Raw genomic sequence first — 24,205 nt, forward strand, 5'->3', positions numbered from 1 at the left:
CCATGGAGACGGTCAAAAACGTTAAGTTCCTCTGCGTACACATCTTCAGTGAGCTGAAATGGTCAAACCACACGACACTGTGGTGAAGAAGGCACGACAGCGACCTCAGGAGGCTGAATAAATTTGGCCTGTCCCAGAGGGCCCTCAGTGTTCTACAGGAGCACCATCAAGAGCATACTGTCGGGCTGTATCACAATCTGGTACAGCAACTCCAACGCCGCTGACCGCAAGACTCTAACAGAAGGTGGTACCATTGGGTGCACACTGCCTGCCCTCCAGGACACCTACAACACCAGGTGTCGCAGGAAGGCATCAGGGACCTCAGCCACCGAGCCACAGCCTGTTTTCCCCGCTTCCATCCCTCAGACGTGGGCAGTACTGGAGCATCATGGCAAAAACTGGCAGACTGGCCAATAGCTTCTACCCCCAGACCATCCGGCTGCTGAATAGCCACCACTAGGTTGCTGAACATTTATCCTGCCCCCACCCCCCAATAGACATTTAACATTGTTACAGCTTTAAATATGTATATATTATTTTTTATTGATTTATTCACTCTTTGACCTGCACTGTTGGAGCTTAAGAATTTCACTGTACCCTACAATCACATCTACGACCCTGTTCATGTGACTAATAAACTATCTAATTTAATGTATTAATTAATTTAACAATTTGCCTATCCACTGAGTATAGCAAATATTAGGAACACCTTCCTAACATTGATTTGCGAACCCCCCCTCAATTCGTCGGGGCATGGATTCTACAAGGTGTCGAAAGCGTTCCACAGGGATGCTGGCCCATGTTGACTCCAATGCTTCCCACAGTTATGTCAAGTTGGCTAGATGTCCATTGAGTGGTGGAACATTCTTGATACACACGGGAAAATGTTGAGCATGAAAAACCCAGCAGTGTTGCAGTTCTTGACACAATCTGGTGCACCTGGCAACTACTACCATACCCCGTTCAAAGGCACTTAAATATTTTGTCTTGCCCATTCACCCTCTGAATGGCACACATACACAATCCATGTCTCAATTGTCTCAAGGCTTAAAAATCCGGTCTCATCCCACTCATCTACACTGATTGAAGTGGATTTAACAAGTGACATCAATAAGGGATCATAGCTTTCACCTGGATTCACCTGGTCCGTCTATGTCATCATGGAAAGAGCAGGTGGTCTTAATGTTTTGTATACTCAGTGTAGAATAACACCAGAAACTTGTATTTTTGCTGAGTCAGTACCCACCACAACCAAAGCCATACAGTGCATTTGGAAAGTATTCAGACCCCTTCACATTTTCCACATTTTGTTACGTTACAGCCTTATTCTAAAATAGACTAAATTAATGTTTTCATCAATCTACACACAATACCCCATAATGACAAAGTGAAAACAGGTTTTTAGAAATTTTAGCAAATGTATTAAAAATAAAAAAACAGAAAAACCTTATTTACATAAGTATTCAGACCCGGCCAAACTGAGCAATCGGGGGAGAAGGGCCTTGGTCAGGGAGGTGACCAAGAACCTGATGGTCACTCTGACAGAGCTCTAGAGTTCCTCTGTGGAGATGGGCGAACCTTCCAGAAGGACAACCATCTCTGCAGCACTCCACCAATCAGGCCTTTATGGCCAGACGTAAGCCACTCCTCAGTAAAAGCAACATGACAGCCCGCTTGGAGTTTGCCAAAAGGCACCTAAAGGACTCTCAGACCATGAGAAACAAGATTCTCTGGTCTGATGAAACCAAGATTGAACTCTTTGCCTGAATGCCAAGCGTCATGTCTGGAGGAAACCTGGCACCATCCCTACGGTGAAGCATGGTGATGGCAGAATCATGCTGTGGGGATGTTTTTCAGCGGCAGGGACTGGGAGACTAGTCAGGATCTAGGGCAAGATTAACGGAGCAAAGCACAGAGAGAACCTTGATGAAAACCTGCTCCTCAGACTGGGGCGAAGGTTCACCTTCCAACAGGACAACGACTCAAAGCACACAGCCAGGACAACACAGGAGTGGCTTCAGGACAAGTTTCTGAATGTCCTTGAGTGGCCCAGCCAGAGCCCGGACTTGAACCCGATCTAACATCTCTGGAGAGACCTGAAAATAGCTGTGCAGCGACGCTCCCCATCCAACCTGACAGAGCTTGAGAGGATCTACAGAGAAGAATGGGAGAAACTCCCCAAATACAGGTGTGCCAAGCCTGTAGCGTCATACCCAAGAAGACCGGAGGCTGTAATCGCTGCCAAAGGTGCTTCAACAAAGTACTGAGTAAAGTACCTGAATACTTACACTACCTTTCAAAAGTTTGGGGTCACTTAGAAATGTCCTTGTTTTGCAGAGTTGCAAAGAGAAAGCCATATCTCAAACTGCCCATCTTCATCTTTTCTTTTTATTGGCCAGTCTGAGATATGGCTTTTTCTTTGCAACTCTGCCTAGAAGGTCAGCATCCCGGAGTCGCCTCTTCACTGTTGACGTTGAAACTGGTGTTTAGCGGGTACTATTTAATGAAGCTGCCAGTTGAGGACCTGTGAGGCGCCTGTTTCTCAAACTAGACTCTCTAATGTATTTGTCCTCTTGCTCAGTTGTGCACCGGGGCCTCCCACTCCTCTTTCTATTCTGGTTAGAGCCAGTTTGCGCTGTTCTGTGAAGGGAGTAGTACACAGCGTTGTACGAGATCTTCAGTTTCTTGGCAATTTCTCGCATGGAATAGCCTTCATTTCTCAGAACAAAAATAGACTGACGAGTTTCAGAAGAAAGTTCTTTGTTTTTGGCCATTTTGAGCCTGTAATTGAACCCACAATTGCTGATGCTCCAGATACTCAACTAGTCTCAAGAAGGCCAGTTTTATTGCTTCTTTAAATCAGCACAACAGTTTTCAGCTGTGCTAACATAATTGCAAAAGGGTTTTCTAATAATGAATAAGCCATTTAAAATGATAAACTTGGATTAGCAAACACAACGTGCCATTGGAACACAGGACTGATGGTTGCTGATAATGGGCCTCTGTACGCCTATGTAGATATTCCATAAAAAATCAGCTGTTTCCAGCTACAATAGTCATTTACAACATTAACAATGTCTACACTGCATATCTGATAATTTTTTTGTTATTTTAATGGACAGAAAAATTGCTTTTCTTTCAAAAACAAGGACATTTGTAAGTGACCCCAAACTTTTGAACGGTAGTGTATGTAAATGTGACATTTCAGTCTTTTATTTGTAATACATTTGCAAACATTATGGGGTATTGTGTGTAGATTGATGAGGGGAAAAAAACAATTTAAAGGGGTCTGAATAGACTGTACATAGAGGGCTGCACTGGCCCCACTGACACGCCACATGGCAGGCTGGGAGCAGCAAAGGGTCAGCTGAATGGCAGCACCTGGTTAGGCCGGGTGGGTTTAAGACCTGCCTTGCCCAAGGGCAAAATGGTTGTTGGTTGTACCTGAGAAAGTGATGCCAGTAACCTCTGGTTGCCGGTTGACTGATTCCTGTGAATCCCGACAGATTATCCTAGTGTCAGACATTCCAACCGCCAACACTCAGATTAATGGTCCACCTCTCTAACCACCACCCTGCCACACCCTCAGGTGTTAGTGCTGGGCTAGAACAAAGGCCTGCACTCCCTGAATCTCCATGACAGCAAAAACGGCTCAGCCGCGAAGTGGTAGGCCACACAAGCTCACAGAACGGCACAGCCGAGTGCTGAAGCACGTAGCGCGTACAAATCGCCTGTCCTCGGTTGCAACACTCACTACCGAATTCCAAATCGCGTCTGGAAGCAACGTCAGCACAATAAATGTTAGTCGGAAGCTTCATGAAATGGGTTTCCATGACCTAAGATCACCATGCGCAATGCCAAGCGTCAGCTGGTAAAGCTCACTGCCATTGGACTCTGGAGCAGTGCGTTCTCTGGAGCGATGAATCACGCTTCAAATCAAATCAAATTTTATTTGTCACATACACGTGTTTAGCAGATGTTATAGCGGGTGTAGCGAAATGCTTGTGCTTCTAGCTCCGACAGTGCAGTAATATCTAACAATTTCACAACATATACCCAATACACACAAAAAAGTAAGGAATGGGATTTAAGAATATATACATACAGTGGGAAAAAAAAGTATTTAGTCAGCCACCAATTGTGCAAGTTCTCCCACTTAAAAAGATGAGAGAGGCCTGTAATTTTCATCATAGGTAAACGTCAACTATGACAGACAAATTGAGGAAAAAAAATCCAGAAAATCACATTGTAGGATTTTTTATGAATTTATTTGCAAATTATGGTGGAAAATAAGTATTTGGTCACCTACAAACAAGCAAGATTTCTGGCTCTCATAGACCTGTAACTTCTTCTTTAAGAGGCTCCTCTGTCCTCCACTCGTTACCTGTATTAATGGCACCTGTTTGAACTTGTTATCAGTATAAAAGACACCTGTCCACAACCTCAAACAGTCACACTCCAAACTCCACTATGGCCAAGACCAAAGAGCTGTCAAAGGACACCAGAAACAAAATTGTAGACCTGCACCAGGCTGGGAAGACTGAATCTGCAATAGGTAAGCAGCTTGGTTTGAAGAAATCAACTGTGGGAGCAATTATTAGGAAATGGAAGACATACAAGACCACTGATAATCTTCCTCGATCTGGGGCTCCACGCAAGATCTCACCCCGTGGGGTCAAAATTATCACAAGAATGGTGAGCAAAAATCCCAGAACCACACAGGGGGACCTAGTGAATGACCTGCAGAGAGCTGGGACCAAAGTAACAAAGCCTACCATCAGTAACACACTACGCCGCCAGGGACTCAAATCCTGCAGTGCTAGACGTGTCCCCCTGCTTAAGCCAGTACATGTCCAGGCCCGTCTGAAGTTTGCTAGAGTGCATTTGGATGATCCAGAAGAGGATTGGGAGAATGTCATATGGTCAGATGAAACCAAAATATAACTTTTTGGTAAAAACTCAACTCGTCGTGTTTGGAGGACAAAGAATGCTGAGTTGCATCCAAAGAACACCATGCCTACTGTGACGCATGGGGGTGGAAACATCATGCTTTGGGGCTGTATTTCTGCAAAGGGACCAGGACGACTGATCCGTGTAAAGGAAAGAATGAATGGGGCCATGTATCGTGAGATTTTGAGTGAAAACTTCCTTCCATCAGCAAGGGCATTGAAGATGAAACGTGGCTGGGTCTTTCAGCATGACAATGATCCCAAACACACCGCCCGGGCAACGAAGGAGTGGCTTCGTAAGAAGCATTTCAAGGTCCTGGAGTGGCCTAGCCAGTCTCCAGATCTCAACCCCATAGAAAATCTTTGGAGGGAGTTGAAAGTCCGTGTTGCCCAGCGACAGCCCCAAAACATCACTGCTCTAGAGGAGATCTTTATGGAGGAATTGGCCAAAATACCAGCAACAGTGTGTGAAAACCTTGTGAAGACTTACAGAAAACGTTTGACCTGTGTCATTGCCAACAAAGGGTATATAACAAAGTATTGAGAAACTTTTGTTTTTGACCAAATACTTATTTTCCACCATAATTTGCAAATAAATTCATTAAAAATCCTACAATGTGATTTTCTGGATTTTTTTTCCTCATTTTGTCTGTCATAGTTGACGTGTACCTATGATGGAAATTACAGGCCTCTCTCATCTTTTTAAGTGGGAGAACTTGCACAATTGGTGGCTGACTAAATACTTTTTTTCCCCACTGTATATGAACAAGCAATGACAGAGCGGCATGGACTAAGATACAGAAGAATGCAGTATATACATATGAGATGAGTAGTGCATATGAGATGAGAAGATATGTAAACATTATTAAAGTGACTAGTGTTCCATTTCTTAAAAAGTGGCCAGTGATTTCAATAGGCAGCAGCAGCCTCTAATGTGCTAGTGATGGCTATTTAACAGTCTGATGGCCTTGAGATAGAAGCTGTTTTTCATTCTCTCGGTCCCAGCTTTGATGCACCTGTACTGACCTCGCCTTCTGGATGATAGCGGGGTGAACAGGCAGTGGCTCGGGTGGTTGATGTCCTTGATGATCTTTTTGGCCTTCCTGTGACATCGGGTGCTGTATGTGTCTTGAAGGGCGGGTAGCTTGCCCCCGGTAATGCGTTCGGCAGACCGCACCACCCTCTGGAGAGCCCTGCGGTTGTGGGCGGTGCAGTTGCTGTACCAGATGGTGATACAGCTCGACAGGATGCTCTCAATTGTGCATCTGTAAAAGTTTGTGAGGGTTTTAGGTGATAAGCCACATTTCTACAGACTCCTGAGTTTGAAGAGGCTCTGTTGCGCCTTCTTCACCACACTGTCTGCGTGGGTGGACCATTTCAGTTTGTCGGTGATGTGTACGCCAAGGAACTTGAAGCTTTCCACCTTCTCCACTGCGGTCCCGTCGATGTGGATAGGGGGTGCACCCTCTGCTGTTTCCTGAAGTCCACGATCATCTCCCTTGTTTTGTTGATGTTGAGTGAGAGGTTATTTTCCTGGCACCACACTCCCAGAGCCCTCATCTCCTCCCTGTAGGCGGTCTCGTCATTGTTGGTAATCAAACCTACTACTGTTGTGTCGTCTGCAAACTTGATGATTGAGTTGGAGGCGTGCTTGGCCACGCAGTCATGGGTGAACAGGGAGTACAGGAGGGGGCTGAGCACGCACCCTTGTGGGGCCCCAGTGTTAAGGATCAGCGAAGTGGAGATGTTGTTTCCTACCTTCACCACCTGGGGGCGGCCCGTCAGGAAGTCCAGGACCCAGTTACACAGGGCGGGGTTCAGACCCAGGGCCTCGAGCTTAATGATGAGCTTGGAGGCTACTATGGTGTTGAATGCTGAGCTATAGTCAATTAACAGCATTCTTACATAGGTATTCCTCTTGTCCAGATGGGATAGGGCAGTGTGCAGTGTGATGGCAATTGCATCGTCTGTGGATCTATTGGGGCGGTAAGCAAATTGAAGTGGGTCTAGGGTGACAGGTGATATGATCCTTGACTAGTCTCTCAAAGCACTTCATGATGACAGAGGTGAGTGCTACAGGGCGATTGTCATTTAGTTAAGTTACCTTTGCTTTCTTGGGTACAGGAACAATGGTGGCCCTCTTGAAGCATGTGGGAACAGCAGACTGGGAAAGGGAGAGATTGAATATGTCCATGAACACACCAGCCAGCAGGTCTGCGCATGGTCTGAGGACGCGGCTAGGGATGCTGTCTGGGCCGGCAGCCTTGCGGGGGTTAACATGCTTAAATGTCTTAATCACGTCGGCCATGGAGAAGGAGAGGCCACAGTCCTTGGTAGTGGGCCTCATTAGTGGCGCTGTGTTATCCTCAAAGCGGGCGAAGAAGGTGTTTAGCTTGTCTGGAAGCGAGATGTCGGTGTCGGCGACTTGGCTGGTTTTCTTTGTGTAGTCTGTGATTGTCTGTAGACCCTGCCACATACGTCTCGTGTCTGAGCCGTTGAATTGCGACTCCACTTTGTCTCTATGTTTTGCCAGTTTAATTGCCTTGCGGAGTGAGTAGCTACACTGTTTGTATTCTGCCATATTCCCAGTCACCTTGCCATGGTTGAATGCGGTGGTTCGCGCTTTCAGATTTGCGTGAATGTTGCCGTCTATCTACGGTTTCTGGTTAGGGTAGGTTTTAATAGTCACAGTGGGCACAACATCACCTATACACTTCCTGATAAACTCAGTCACTGTTTCAGTGTATACAGTGAGGGAAAAAAGTATTTGATCCCCTGCTGATTTTGTACGTTTGCCCACTGACAAAGAAATGATCAGTCTATAATTTTAATGGTAGGTTTATTTGAACAGTGAGAGACAGAATAACAAAAAAAAAATCCAGAAAAACGAAGTTGCTCTCGGAGGATGGTTGGTACCATTCTTTATTCATGGCTGTGTTCTTAGGCAAAATTGTGATTGAGCACATTCCCTTGGCTGAGAAGCAACCCCACACATGAATGGTCTCAGGATGCTTTACTGTTGGTATGACACAGGACTGATGGTAGCGCTCACCTTGTCTTCTCCGGTCAAGGTGTTTTCCGGATGCCCCAAACAATCGGAAAGGGGATTCATCAGAGAAAATGACTTTACCCCAGTCCAATCCCTGTACCTTATGCAGAATATCAGTCTGTCCCTGATGTTTTTCCTGGATAGAAGTGGCTTCTTTGCTGCCCTTATTGACACCAGGCCATCCTCCAAAAGTCTTCGCCTCACTGTGCGTGCAGATGCACTCACACCTGCCTGCTGCCATTCCTGAGCAAGCTCTGCACTGGTAGTGCCCCGATCCCGCAGCTGAATCAACTTTAGGAGATGGTCCTGGCGCTTGCTGGACTTTCTTGGGTGCCCTGACGCCTTCTTCACAACAATTGAACCTCTCTCCTTTAAGTTCTTGATGATCTGATAAATGGTTGATTTAGGTGCAATCTTACTAGCAGCAATATCCTTGCCTGTGAAGCCCTTTTTGTGCAAAGCAATGATGACGGCACGTGTTTCCTTGCAGGTAACCATGGTTAACAGAGGAAGAACAATGATTTCAAGCACCACCCTCCTTTTAAAGCTTCCAGTCTGTTATTCTAACTCAATCAGCATGACAGAGTGATCTCCAGCCTTGTCCTCGTCAACACTCTCACCTGTGTTAACGAGAGAATCACTGACATGATGGCAGCTGGTCTTTTTGTGGCAGGGCTGAAATGCAGTGGAAATGTTTTTTGGGAATTAAGTTCATTTTCATGGCAAAGAGGGACTTTGCAATTAATTGCAATTCATCTGATCACTCTTCATGACATTCTGGAGTATATGCAAATTGCCATCATCAAAACTGAGGCAGCAGACTTTGTGAAAATTAGTATTTGTGTCATTCTCAAAACTTTTGACCACGACTGTACAGTACCAGTCAAAAGTTTGGACACACCTACTCATTCCAGGGTTTTTCTTTATTTTTACTATTTTCTACATTGTAGAATAATAGTGAAGACATCAAAATTATACAATAACACATATGAAATGATGTAGTAACCAAAAAAGTGTTAAACTAATCTAAATATATTTTATATTTGAGATTCTTCAAATAGCCACCCTTTGCATTCATGACAGCTTTGCACACTCTTGGCATTGTCTCAACCAGCTTCATGAGGTAGTCACATGGAATGCATTTCAATTAACAGGTGTCTTCTTAAAAGTGAATTTGTGGAATTTCTTTCCTTCTTAATGTGTTTGAGACAATCAGTTGTGTTGTGACATGGTAGGGGGGGTATACAGAAGCCCTATTTGGTAAAATACCAAGTCCATATTATGGCAAGAACAGCTCAAATAAGCAAAGAGACGACGACAGTCCATCATTACTTTAAGACATGAAGGTCAGTCAATACGGAACATTTCAAGAACTTTGAACGTTTCTTCAAGTGCAGTCGCAAAAACCATCAAGTGCTATGATGAAACTGGCTCTCATGAGGACCGCAACAGGAATGGAAGACCCAAAGTTAACTCTGCTGCAGAGGATAAGTTCATTTGAGTTACCAGCCTCAGAAATTGCAGCCCAAATAAATGCTTCACAGTGTTCAAGTAACAGACACATCTCAACAATAACTGTTCAGATGGGACTGTGTGAATCAGGCCTTCATGGTCGAATTGCTGCAAAGAAACCACTACTATAGGACACCAAGAAGAGACCTGCTTGGGCCAAGAAACACGAGTAATGGACATTAGACCGGTGGAAATGTGTCCTATGGTCTGGAGTCTAAATTGGAGATTTTTGGTTCCAACCGCAGTGTCTTTGTGAGACGCGGTGTGGGTGAACGGATGATCTTCGCATGTGTGGTTCCCACCGTAAAGCATGGAGGAGGAGGTGTGATGGTGCTTTGCTGGTGACACTGTGTGATTTATTTAGAATTCAAGGCACACCAGCATGGCTACCACAGCGTTCTGCAGCGATACGCCATCCCATCTGGTTTGGGCTTAGTGGGACTATCATTAGTTTTTCAACAGGACAGTGACCCAACACACCTCCAGGCTGTGTAAGGGCTATTTTACCAAGAAGGAGAGTGATGGAGTGCTGCATCAGATGACCTGGCCTCCACAATCCCCCAACCTCAACCCAATTGAGATGGTTTGGGATGAGTCAGACGGCAGAGTGAAGGAAAAGCAGCCAACAAGTGCTCAGCATATGTGGGAACTACTTCAAGACTGATGGAAAAGCATTCCAGGTGAAGCTGGTTGAGAGAATGTCAAGAGTGTGCAAGGCTGTCATAAAGGCAAATGGTGGCTATTTGAAGAATCTCAGATAGAAAATATATTTTCATTTCTTTAACACTTCTTTGGTTACTACATGATTCCATATGTGTTATTTCATAGTTTTGATGTCTTCACTATTATTCTACAATGTAAAAAATAGTAAAAATATTTTAGAACCCTTGAATGAGTAGGTGTGTCCAAACTTTTGACTGGTAGTGTATATAAAATACATTTATTCTTGGTAAACTTGAACACAGTGTACTCTGTGCAGAAGTGAAGTGTACTCTGTGAAGAAATATTCAGTCAGTACACACATGCGCTGAAGGAAAACATAAATAAAAAAAATTCCAAAGAGATTGCATGGAAGTATTATGATTTAGCACATAGGTGTTCTCCATATAAACATAATGACTGCAGAAATCATACTATAAAGCAAAAATACCAAGTTGAATTTTAAATTTCAGATCTCAACATGCATTTTCAGCAGCTGCTTAGCAGCATCAGCTGTCTGGGCCACCTTGCTGGCTGCAACTGAATTGCAGAATTGATTAGAACTGTACCATTGTGGTGCCATTCATGTGTTAAACCCTAGCAGCAGTCAGCACAGCAGTGCTGAAATCAGGTTATGTCTCTGGTGGCTGAGACTTGCAATGAACGTCATAGTTGAACCTCGTTTTTACAAGCTTTTGCTTGGTTTTCGATATCCAAGTTTTACATTCTTGCACCTTTCGCAAGACTCCAAGAGAGTTTTAGCTACAAATGTGCAAGTATATATAGTTTCAACATTTGCTAAATTAAGCTCTAAAGCCAAACAAGTTTCATGTGTTTGTTTAAATGTATCTTGTGAGGCTAGGAATACCATATAGATTTTTCTAACCATAAATAATTTTTTTCTGAGACGCTGTGGTCTAGGGCCAAAGGGCCTTCAGCCATATTTAATAGGACTCTATGTTTTGAAGCTTCTATGGAACTTGGTTTCAGGCCAAAAAGAAATCATTCACCTGAGGTGACTTGGTCAACTAATTAAATATCACATCAGAACATTTCAAACAAACCAATGAGACATTCCCACAAGTGTTTGCGAGACTTAAGGTTCATAGCTCATTAGAGGTTGGGCTCTTATCTACAAACCATTTCCATTAAACATTTTACATTTACATTTTAAGTCATTTAGCAGGCCCTCTTATCTAAAGCGACTTACATTAGTGCATTCATCTTAAGATAGCTAAGTGAGACAACACACGTCACAATCGTAGCAAGTACATTTTCCCTCAACAAAGTAGTTATCAGCAAAGTCAGTGGTAGTAGGAAGAGACAAGTGCATTTTTTATTTTAATTTTTTTTGGATGGGTTGGGGGTCATGGACCCTAAAAGAAAAATGTGTAGGTTAAGCATACTTGCATGAGAATTTAGTCAAAGAGCGTATTTCATAATTCTGCATTGACTGTGCTGGACTGCAATGAATGGCCTGCATACTGAGCTCCTTGATTTGTTTGAAATAAATACAAATTTCAGGAGTTCAGATTCCCCTTAGCATTTCCCTTAGCACACTGCAATTATATAAAGTGGCAGAGAAAATCTCTCAGATATTGATCAATCATAATATGTCATTGGCAAAAGTGTGTACTCTTAATACCGGTTTCCCAGACACAGATTAAGCTCAATGGATAATCTCCATTAAGAATGCTTTTTAGTCCTTTTCAGTCTTTAGGCTTAATCTGTGTCTGGGAAACAGGCCATTGAGGTACTCAGGTATATATAATCACAGCTTGTGTAGCACTGTCTGTGCAGGCAGTCATAAAACAAACAATGAAAGTGAATGTCAAGAGGAATAATTTGTGTTGGACCCAACAACTGGTTGGACCACTGCTTGTAGGAAAGCAACACAGCTAATAGTCACGTTGCAGACATTATTTGGTTCTGGGTGCTGAGATACTTTTTCATCAGCAGGGGGAAGGCACTCAAGTCCTACCTAGAGAGGAGGAAGACAGACGATGAAGTGGCATGTCAAGCAAGAGCAGGGGATCAGAAACAGAGGACAGAGCAGGCAAAGCAATGAGAGCAAGAAAGCATAAAATACATTAGCATTTAAGATTACCTTGGCTGAAATTATTAGTCAAAGGCCTTTTCTTTGGAATTATGTCAACTTGAAGGCTATTTGACAGGGATCCTATCTTACTGACAATAGCCAAGAGATACACCTACTGTGGACGGTTATACAAAAGTATGAGTGCACTGATCTCATCTATTAATGGTTGTCTGCTTTTTTGTTCTAACTGGGATGGTATGTGATGAATTAGAGGCAGTGAGCAGTGAACTAGTGTCAGATAATAAATGTGGAGCAGTAAACCAAGCCTATGGGAATTCATATTACTAGCCTGGAATCCAAACTGATGTGCTCCATTTCACCATTGTTTCAGTTTTGATTCCAGGCTATGCAGTGCCAGGTGCCTTTTATAAGTGATAGAAAAAAGAAGCAAGAAAGAGGTCATAGAGACAACATTCTCACGTTGTGTCAATTCTTTATTATGGATCATCACCAACATGCAAAATCACTGATATGAACTAGCGCAAAAATCATACTAGATATATTTCATACATTTATGATTTTAAATTGGCTTGCACCACTTCTTTTAAAGTGACTGGGTAACATTTTACACACACTGAATTCAGGTATCAAGTGTGTGACTGAGTGTGTTTGAGAGAGATATGTGTGTGAGTGAGCAGAAAAATGCAAATAATTTGGTCAGAACATTTAAATGACAAAGCAACTTCAAAATATATGGTAAGACAGTAGATATTAATTCTGAAACATGGTAAACAAACAATGTTCTCCGTTCTTGCAAGTGTAAACCTTTGAATCTGAAGTGCTATGAACATTGTTTTCCATTCTATTCTTCTTTAAGGTATTGTACTTCCTACTCCATTTTCATGTCTGTCATCACATCTTTAAATCTCAAGCAGGTATTAATAAAATAAACTCAACTATAACTCTTCATCAACGTATATAGCTATTAGTTAACAAAAACACCTCAGTAGACAATATCACTTTCCAGCATCAGATTTATCATAGGTTCAGCTTGTTCTTCCTATACGGTCTCATTCTCTTAGTATCACCTACCGGCTCAATACTCCAGGTGGAATTCAATCAAATATGCAATGTGGGAATCACAAAATACAGAAGAATGCAAATAACATTGTTCCTCTGCCACAAAGTTCTTACCTAATATAGCTAGTACTATTAACTAATAGGCAATATTTCTCAGTGAAATAAACAAAATGATTTTGACAGTGATGAAATTTTGCATTCTAACAGTGGCTGGAACAATGTTAGCTACATGTTGCATTGAAGGTTTGACTGTACCCCATCCAAAGTTGAGCTAGGCTAATCAGCTAAGGCAGTGCACATAATATGAGATAAGTCAAAATAAATACATTCTCTGACAAGCCACTCTTTCAATTGGTTAAAAGCAAAGATAAAAAGGTCAACCAACACATACAAAAGCCACACAACACCAGTAGTTAAAAATCCTGGACTGGTAGGCCAACCTGGTCATAGCAGTCAGACATACTGTAGCTAACCTCTACGTTATAGACAGTTGTGCCTCAGTTTACACATACACCAGGTTAATATTTGGATTCAAAAGCAATCTCACTGAAAGACAATGGCCTGGTTTGTCCACCATACACCTACAGTATATACTTGCACAATTCTTCAACAGCTCGTACCTAAAAATAATATGATAAAAATCAACAAATAATTCCCAATAAAGTTATTTGATTTTATGGCACCGGTGGTATAATAGACAGCTCTGTTGTTATATTCTCTCCATATCAGTTCACAGTATTCACTTAAATATGCTGTTGGTTTAAAAAATAGATCTTTACATAATATAACTATGTATTCTATTGTTGGATTTAGCAGTGTCATAACTTTATCCTTCCTTCCTGTCACTTCTTCTTCAGTTTGGCTTGGAGATCCTGCATGCGCGTGGAACATCATCTCCTCATAAGCTTCTCTGTGTCTTCTCTTCTCATCCATCTTCCAGTGTTTTTCTTCTTTAGTTGCTTTTCATATTGTTTAGCTGTTCAGAGGATAGGGGGTTAAATACTCTGCCCATTTGAGTTGGTATATAGCGTAGTGAGAAACAATATATTTCAAATTGTGAGAAGATGTAGAAGACCACAGAGAAATTAATTAGGCTACTTACCACAAAACTCTTTCAACATGGTCATTGCTGCAAAGTCACCTGTACGGCACAAGGAACATAGCCAAGACAACGAGAGAAGATTTCAAGGAATAATATAAGGAATATGTTTTGTAATGCACTAATTCCCCTAAATGTAACTATATTTAACCATAGCTCACCATACGGGTTTTCTCTTGCTCCTGTCTGTGTTTTAGTAGTTCCTCCATCTTCAGCTCATCCTCCAGCACCTGAACCAGGTCATTCTCATAGCACTCCTCCTCAACTCCACCAGTGTTCCTGCGACCAACACTATGGAGGTAAATCCAACATTACCATACTAAAATCTACTGTATAAGATTGTGTAGCTTTTATAGAGATTCATAGATTCCTACATCTGCACCAGTGCTTGACTTGGACTGAAATAGGTGACGGGGCTCATTTTGGGTGCCGGTACCAATTATATTCAGGTGCAGGAACTCCTCAATACTTTTGAGATAATATTCTATATGAGACTCGTTTCAGGAAACTAGGTGTATGTCGCGTGTCACTAATTCACAGGAGAGCCATTTGAACATAACTTTTTTTTTTTATCAAAATGTGTTTTTAAGCAGAAATGCCTTCTGGAACATGTGAACTTTCATGTGCCTTAATAACAAACTTGTATGCCATCTGTAAATACGAATACAATTGTTAAATTACGAGCCTAGTTGGTTTAGCCACAGAAAAAGACAGCAACCTTCCCGCTACCCATGATTGGCTGAGATAATGAGTGGGCTGGACATGACGAGAGATCGAGTTTTGAAATCAGTGGAATTATAGTATGATAGCTAAGGAGATGGAGAAAACACTTGTCTCCGGATTACATCTTCAAACTAAGGGCAACCATGGCAGAGAGGGAGAAGCGTCCATCCATGTATACGGGTAAGATACTCTACCTAGCTACATTTTCAGATATTACACGTTTCTAATTTTGTCAGAAAGTCGTTTTCATTTAAAGTTATTACTGTTAGCTAGCTAGCTAACGTTAGCTGGCTGGCTCGCTAGCTAACGTTACGTGTATGATCTGTGTAGTAATATTATTCGTATCTCAGAGCCATTTGCTTTGCTAGTTATAGGCATTGTTAGCTAACTAACATTGAACCTGGTTGGTTAGCTACCTGCAGATTCATGCAGGGTAGTAACGTCATGAGTTGGGATTATGGTTCATTGTTTAGCTAGCTACATGTCTTAACAAAAGACTCCACTACGCAAGTAACCATTTCAATAGAATGTTCATGATGTCAATGCGACAACTGTTGATAGACGTAGCTGGTAACTTCGCACTGGCTATCTACTCCGATTTCAGAGCACTCTCGTCTGAGTGTCCCATAGTGCAGAATAACTGACACATTTACGAACGCTCAACACCTGTTGAATATGGCCGGTGTTAGTAAACGTTGGCAAAAAAGCATAATTAAATTGTTGCCAGCAGCACAGTTGCAGTCACCAACGCTCTGGATAACATAAAAACTGCCTAACCAGCTCTGCTAGGGTGAGTAAAATGGTCAGTGAGCTGTTCTCTCATTTGTGTCTGGAAGTTGCTAGCAAGCTAGCCAACGTTAGCCAGTTAGCTTGGGTGCTTGACTGCTGTTGTTAGGACAGAACGCTCTGATCAACCCTACTCCTTGGCCAGAGCGTCCAGTGTGCGCTCTAAATGCTCAGAGAGCTAAACGCTCTGAATTTACGAACGGACAATCTGACAAAGCTCTGAGTTTACGGGCGGGGCTATAGCTTAAGAGGGTGTGAACGATGCTGAATGGGTGTAGACAAAGAAGAGCTCTCCAGTGGGTGTACCAAAACATTCAAAGGCCATTTTCTCAAAAGTGAGGTTACAAGTTTATCAACTTTCTAAGCAGAATTATTTTCCCATTGTTCCTCAACTGTAGTGTATGATATACCAGTCACTACTTTTATCCAATGTAAAAACACAATTTCAAATTTTGCTCCATAAGACCGAATCGAGCTGGTCGTCACATACTCAAGCAGAAGAACATTTGAGTTGCCGGTACTTAGTTCCAGTGAGCTCCTGCCCAAGTCAAGTACTGATCTGCACACTATGCATACTGCAGACTGTAGTTACTGTGGTTTAGTGGTTATCTGTGCTAGAAGATCGAATGAGGGAGAGGAGACCAGTTCGTCTGTCTGAGAGTCCATGTTGCTCTCTGTCTCACTTCCAGCCTCTGAGGGAGACAACACAGTGTTAAAATGTTGCAAGGATGAGCAAAGTATACTGACAAAAGTCAGATAGAAACAGTGAGACTATAGTATCACCTGAATTGAGCTCTTTAACCAATGAAGACATGGTGTTGGTGATGGAGTCAGCAGCAACTAGAAGGTCATTTCTCAAGTTCCTCCTGGGGCCTGGGGATAGAACAGAGGCTCTGTGAGAACTGTGGCTCTCCAGACCCAGAGTAGGCCAATCCACTCTCATCTATAAAGTTGTGTGTGTGTGTGTGAATACATGCACGTGTGTATTACCCTGAGCGAAGGCCTCCTGCACATCTCCTCCCACACCCATGAGTGAGTCCTGAGGGGTGTGAGTGGGTGTGGTGGCGGCAGACTCTGACTGGGTTGGCATGGGGATGGGCCGGCTGACTGCGTGGCTTGGGGATGAGCGGGGGGAGCCAGGCCCCTGAGTCTGAAACAGGAAGTAGGGGATTAGTATGACTCTAGGTGTCAGTTCCTCATTTACATTTACGTCATTTAGCAGACGCTCTTATCCAGAGTGACTTCCTGTCACTGTTTCAGTAGTAGTAGTAGTAGTAGTAGTAGTAGTAGTAGTAGTAGTAGTAGTAGTAGTAGTAGTAGTAGTAGTAGTAGTAGTACACCTGTGCAGTAACAACCAGTGATAATCTTGATCAACATTGATCCATCTAATGTTGGTTGAGGTATTTTTATACTGAATGATTCAGTTATGAATCTCCATAGGTCTGTATGGGGAACTTAAAGTGGGGATTGTAGTTTTGGTCAAGAGTTGTATCAGTTATAGCATCATTCCCATATGTTAATTACAACGTTATAAGACCCAGTAATGGAGCAAAAATTCCTCAAGTTCAGACCAGCTGAGTGCTGAAAAAGCTGTTAGGTTATGCATATAAAAAAATACATCCATAATTGGTGAGCAACAAACATTGCACACATGCCATAAGGAATTGTAGGTTCATTTAGCAGCACTTTTCATTAAGTCAATATTATCTAAATATTTAACATGCTGTTAGTTCAACTCACTGCTGCATTTCCAGTTCCCATTAGAGCTGATCATATATTGTCAGCAAAACCACAAACACACAATAAAATCACATTAATTTGTCCCCAAGTCTCTTCATATCTCTTTGAAAGAAGCATTAGTTATTTTTAGGTTTTACAGACAGACTTACAGCTTGCTTCCTTTCCTCCTCCTGTTAAGAAAAATGGTTATTCATTTACCGTCCCAAAAACACACAATAGCATAATCATTCAATGAAGACAATTTCTTTCACATGTAAAAACCTATTGGGATTTTCTGCCTAGGCCTAAAGCAAGTCTGATGCTAGCATGCCAATGCTAGCTAGGGCCAACTGGATTAGCATTTATCCTTTCTGTTGAGTAATTAGATTGATAGCTTTACCACTTAAGCCAGTAGAGTAAGCAGTTTATGTCAGAATTCTTAAACACCTTTCTCTATCCATTGTTGTTGTGCCTGACTCTCTGGCTGAATATTATCCTATTACTATGTGATAGTGATGTTGGTGGTATATTGTCAGTGGTCATAATCCTATGATCCTATGATCAAACACTGTCCTTGGGTAGAAAGACCAGAAGAATTAAATCGTATATCTCGACATCTTAACATGAAGAAACTGGGGAACACAAAGTCATTTTTTATAAAGACAGAGTTATGGGTTATGGTCAGAGGATGAGAAGGGAAGACTTGTCAAGACCAGAGCAACACTTGAGGATTTACTGAAGCCAGGGAAGTTCCTTGGTGAGAGATGAAGAAGTGCGCCTTCTAGTGGTCAGATAATGAAAAGTGTGTTCGATTTTCTCCACTTCTTCCCAGTCCCTCCAGGATTTAGCAGGGATTATTTTTTGTGATATTTGCCGGCAAAAGTGCTTCATTTTGCATCTGCAATTCTGTTTTATTGCATGGTAATATGCAATGACTTTGTCCAATTTGTCGCAAAAAATGCGCTGACAAGGTAAAGTTTGTTTAAGTATGACTTGAGTGAACTATATTATGCGGTAAATGTGCGCTGATTGGTTGAAATTGCAAGCCCTCTTTTTGTACTGCGTATGGGTCAATTTTATGCAATAACATTGCGATGATTTGACTGTTTTATGCAGAAATAGTGCGGTGATTGGTAAAATATGCAAGCCCTCGCATAATATGCGGGTAATTTTTCATTTTTCAAACGAATTTGCGATCACAGAATCGCGGCTCCTGGAGGGCCTGAGTAGGCCTACATTATAGTAGAAATTAAACTGTATGGCATGCACGGTGTGTGTTTCTTACGCACCTTCAGCAGCAGCATCAGATGCTCCAGCTGTACCATGAGTTCCCTGCGACTCTCCTGCAGAGCGGACATCCTCTGCTCCAGCTCATCTTTGCGTTGCCTGGTAGAGGAAAACAACCATTATATATATATATATATATATATATATATATATATATATATATATATACACACATACTACTTTACCAAAAGTATGTGGACACCTGCTCGTCAAACATCTCATTCCAAAATCATGGGCATTAATATGGAGTTGGTCCCCCCTTTGCTGCTATAACAGCCTCCACTCTTCTGGGAAGGCTTTCCACTAGATGTTGGAACATTGCTGCGGGGACTTGCTTCCATTCAGCCACAAGAGTGTTAGTGAGGTTGGGCACTGATGTTGGGTGATTAGGCCTGGCTTGCAGTCGGCATTCCAATTAATCCCAAAGGTGTTTGATGGGGTTGAGGTCAGGGCTCCATGCAGGCCAGTCAAGTTCTTCCACACCAATCTCAACAAACCATTTCTGTATGGACCTCGCTTTGTGCACGGGGGCATTGTCATGCTGAAACAGGAAAGGGCCTTCCAACTTTGTGGCAACAGTTTGGGGAAGCACAGAATCGTCTAGAATGTCAGAATCGTCTAGAATCGTCTAGATTTCCCTTCACTGGAACTTAGGGGCCTAGCCCGAACCATGAAAAATAGCCCCAGACCATTATTCTTCATCCACTAAACTTTACAGTTGGCACTATGTATTTGGGGCAGGTAACGTTCTTGGCATTGCGCATGGTGATCTTAGGCTTGTGTGCGGCTGCTCGGCCATGGAAACCCATTTCATGAAGCTTCCGACAAACATTTATTGTGCTGACGTTGCTTTCAGAGGCAGTTTGGAACTCGGTAGTGAGTGTTGCAACTGAGGACAGGCACTTTTTACGCGCTACGTGCTTCAGCACTCGGCGGTCCCATTCTGTGAGCTTGTGTGGCCTACCACTTCGCGGCTGAGACATTTTTGCTCCTAGACGTTTCCACTTCACAATAACAGCACCAACAGTTGACGGGGCAGCTCTAGCAGGGCAGAAATTTGATGAACTGACTTGTTGGAAAGGTGGCATCCTATGACGGTGCCACGTTGAAAGTCACTGAGCTCTTCAGTAAGGCCATTCTACTGCCAATGTTTGATTGCATGGCTGTGTGTTCGATTTTATACACCTGTCAGCAATGGGTGTGACTGAAATAGCCGAATCCACTAATTTGAAGGGGTGTCCATATACTTTTGTATATATAGTGTATATAAATTATATGCACACACATTTAAATGTCCATTTACATGGTCAGCATTGTTTTTTTTAAAGAAACTTGAGATGGGTCTACCTGAGAAGCCGTAGCTCGGCCAGCAGAGTGGGGTTCTGTTGGGCCGTGCCCGTTGGCGGCTGGGAGGCCTGCTCGTGCTGCACTCGCAGGCGCTGGATCTCCTGCAAGATCTCTCTGTGATACACACACGTACACACATGCCAGTTGAAGCTAGTATATCACATATGTAGTCTTTCTGAAGTATACTGAACAAAAATATAAATGCAACATGTAAAGTGTTGGTAACATGTTTCATGAACTGAAATAAAAGATCCCAGAATTTTTCCATTCGCACAAAAAGCTTATTCTCTCAAATTCCTTGCACACATTAATTTACATCCCTGTTAGTGAACATTTCTCTTTTGCCAAGATAATCCACCCACCTGACAGGTGTGGCATATCAACAGCATGATCATTACACAGGTGCACCTTGTGGTTGGGACAATAAAAGGCTACTCTAAAATGTGCAGTTTTGTCACACAACACAATGCCACAGATGTCTCAAGTTTTGAGGGAGCGTGCAATTGGCATGCTGACTGCAAGAATGTTCACCAGAGCTGTTGCCAGATAATTTAATGTTCATTTCTCTACCATAAGCTGCCGAAACGGAGGAGTATTTCTATCTGTAATAAAGCCCTTTTGTGAGGAAAAACTCATTCTGATTGTCTGGGCCTGGCTCCTAAGTGGATGGGCCTATGCCCTCCCAGGTCCACCCATGGCTGCACCCCTGCCCAGTCATGTGAAATCCATAGATTAGTGCCTAATTTATTTATTTAAATTGACTGATTTCCTTATATGAACTGTAACTCTGTAAAATCGCAGAAATTGTTGCATGTTGCATTTATATTTTTGTTCAGTATATTTTTGTTTTGTGTGATTCAGATGGTGTGTTTTGCCTTACAGGTGGGGTCTAGGGACGACAGGTAGCCTAGCAGTTAGAGTGTTGGGCCAGTAACCGAAAGGTCTCTTGTTCAAATCCTTGAGCTGACAAGGTGAAAAAATCTGATGATGTGCCCTTGAGCAAGGCACTTAACCCTAATTGCTCCAGGGTCGCTGTTGATAATGGCTGACCCCACTCGCCGAGGGTGTCTCATGGGGAGTTGGGATATGCAAAAAACATATTTCCAATTCACACATGCGTATAATATACAAACTTGTACATCTGTGAAATAGGACAATTATAAGCACCCACCAAATTATTATTATTAACAGCTAGCTTGACTACATTAAGTCTACTATAACCACATCATGTCATTAGACTTGCTTTCACATTTTTCTGATACTACCATGAAAACAGGGCTACAGCCAAGGGCTGGCACTAGGGTTGGGAAGTATACCGTATATACCGTATTCCTGGGTGTTTTGAAATACCCACGGTATGATTTTCAATACCGTAGAAATAATGTGTTGTTTGTTTTTGAATACATGTGTACTTTTTAAATAAATACCCGCAGTCAACTTCTGCATTAATAGATGAAGCAGATCGCATTCTTCATTTCACCTGTTAGATCATTTTTTATTATGAAGCTTACCGGTAGTTCACCAAAACAGCTTATGTCAATAACCGTGGCTATTTGCATGACAATTAACTGTTACCCAAAATCCCATAATCGTCACAGCCCTACTACAGCCCATTTGAATAACTTGTGATCACAGCTTGTGTGAGAAGCACATTGTAATTTTGAAGCACATTGAGTAGAACATTAAGTAACCTATCACCGCTCTTGTAATTTGGCACGATTGGCAGGGTTGGAAAAAAGAGGTGAACAGAGAGAGAAAAGCGAATTCAGAGGGAATCCATCCCTGACCTGTTTTTGCTCTCCAGCTCGGCAATAAGCTGCCTCTGCTGCTTGTTGGCGTCCAGAGAGAAAGAGATGTCGTTGGGCACCCTCTGCTGCTGGGCTTGTTTCTGTAAAACACAGACACATGACATTATCATAACATACAGGGACACATTACCTTATCTACTGTACTGAGGTTATTCCTGCTGATGTCATTTCCTTATACACTGCTACTCATAAACCACTACATAGTAGTGACATTAGCAGCCACAGTGAACACTGATAGATCATATGCTTAGGGGCACAAGGTTTTCCTGACTGGGTGACCTGACTCAGGGCCCACACTCAACTTTCATCTTCTTTAACAGGTAATTGGAACAAATGTGTATTTGTGCTGTGCACATGAAGATGTCAGGTTTCTATTCATGGTATTTTCTCCCTCTATGCCCTCAGATAGCATGTGTCTCACCGCGGTGGCTGCGTCAGAGGCCAGTCTAGCAGCGTAGCGGGCGATGAGACTGTGCTCTTCATCCTGGTGGTTACTGCTCTCCAGCAAACTGTTTACAGGTGGAGAAAGGAGAGGAGACAGTCACACTTCCACCTACATATTTACTGCAGTGAAGTACAGCAACTAGACACACAGCCACAAAATACTGCAGACAAATATAAAGAGTAGTTCTGTACTTACTTACACTACTGTACATAAATTGGGAAAACATGGGAATTTTCTCATGGAAATGGTAATTGGAACAGTGTATCTGATTGTTTAGTTAAGTATAATGTACAGTATTTACATGCAAACACTGGTAAAGTAGTTTGTACATCTGTTAAATCATCTGACTCCCATGTCAATTGGTGATGCTATTTAGGGACAAATCATAGCCATTTTGCCAAAGCCTTAAAGCAGCTAGATACAAACACACACACACACACGCACTCACGCACACACGCACATTCTATACGCAATAAAGAACAACATTGAGCTTATACAAATGCTAAGGAAGGTTACATGCAGTTGAATCTGTAAGTATTTTTCATCTGCAGAAAGATCTCTATGATGATACTACTACAGAGTCAAGAGAGGCGGAGGCAGCAGGAGAGCGGAGCAGCAAGGACTAAAGCAGATGATTCCTACAATCTTAGCACCCTTACAAAATATTCCTTTTGGATGGATACTTCAGTAAACGGTCAGTAGCTTCCACTGGATAATTTTGTTAAGGTCTGAGTTTCCTTTCAGAGAAAAGGAACAATTACAAAACTGTAGAAGACGTTGAGATTTACTGTACAGCATTTATTGAAAATCATGAACACGCACTAAAGTCCAAGAATCGAAATCCCAATCAAACTATTTACTGTAACAGTCCAAGATGTTCTAATAGAGGACAAACATAAACACACAGATATTCTCTGAAAAGAACTGACTACTGCCACTTATCAAAGCAAATAAGGAAAAGCAGCAAATTCTAAGCTGTCATCATAAGCACATTCAAATGACAATTCTAGGGCAGTAAACTAGATTTTTACTATGTGAAGAGCAAAACAAATGCAACTTTCTACAGCCCTGTAACAACTTCATGAGCAAGATAACGCTGATTTAGCCGTAAAGAATAATTGCTAAGTAGCACAACAGCTGGCAAAAGCAGTATGGTGAATGAAAGAAGTGTTACATTTTGTAATGGCTTAGCTACATTACTGTATGTCAGCTGTTAAAAGACAAGTCAGTGGTTTGTGAATACACATACTCCATTTATTCTGATTGACGTGAGTAGTGTATGCAGTATTAAGGCTTGTAGCTCCAATTAATAAAGGGAGAGCCGTGCCGGGGTGGTGTAAATACTATGTGAATACAGTGCCTTCAGAAAGTATTCACACCCCTTGACTTTTTCCACATTTTGTTGTAACAGCCTGAATTTTAAATGGATTACATTTAGATTTTGTGTCACTGGCCTACACACAATACCCCATAATGTCAAAGTGGAATTATGTTTTTAGAATTTTTTACAAATTAATAAAAAATGAAAAGCTGAAATGTCTTCAGTCAATAAGTATTCAACCCCTTTGTTACGGTTCAGAAATAAGTTCAGGAATAAAACTTTGCTTAACAAGTCACATAATAAGTTGCATGGACTCTGTGTGCAATAATAGTGTTTAACATGA

General features: G+C 42.2%; 1 protein-coding gene across 1 annotated transcript in view; it reads right to left on the bottom strand.

Annotated features, from left to right (window-relative positions):
• Nucleotides 1-12,730: 12,730 nt before the first annotated feature.
• LOC311146366 (dystrobrevin alpha-like) overlaps nt 12,731-24,205 on the bottom strand; it is a 28,234-nt gene continuing 16,759 nt past the window's right edge. Inside the window, exons 12-21 of the mRNA XM_084182852.1 lie at nt 22,518-22,605; nt 22,076-22,176; nt 20,289-20,402; nt 18,944-19,040; nt 16,926-17,085; nt 16,719-16,808; nt 16,528-16,627; nt 14,588-14,717; nt 14,430-14,468; nt 12,731-14,303 (exon numbers count right to left, since the gene is read on the bottom strand). Of these exons, the coding sequence (XP_084038978.1) occupies nt 14,451-14,468; nt 14,588-14,717; nt 16,528-16,627; nt 16,719-16,808; nt 16,926-17,085; nt 18,944-19,040; nt 20,289-20,402; nt 22,076-22,176; nt 22,518-22,605 (898 nt within the window). The 3' untranslated portion in view covers nt 12,731-14,303; nt 14,430-14,450. The remainder of the gene's footprint in view (nt 14,304-14,429; nt 14,469-14,587; nt 14,718-16,527; nt 16,628-16,718; nt 16,809-16,925; nt 17,086-18,943; nt 19,041-20,288; nt 20,403-22,075; nt 22,177-22,517; nt 22,606-24,205) is intronic.

The sequence above is a fragment of the Coregonus lavaretus genome, assembly GCF_964263955.1.
Source record: "Coregonus lavaretus genome assembly, chromosome: 19".
NCBI classification, from domain to species: Eukaryota; Metazoa; Chordata; class Actinopteri; order Salmoniformes; family Salmonidae; genus Coregonus; species Coregonus lavaretus.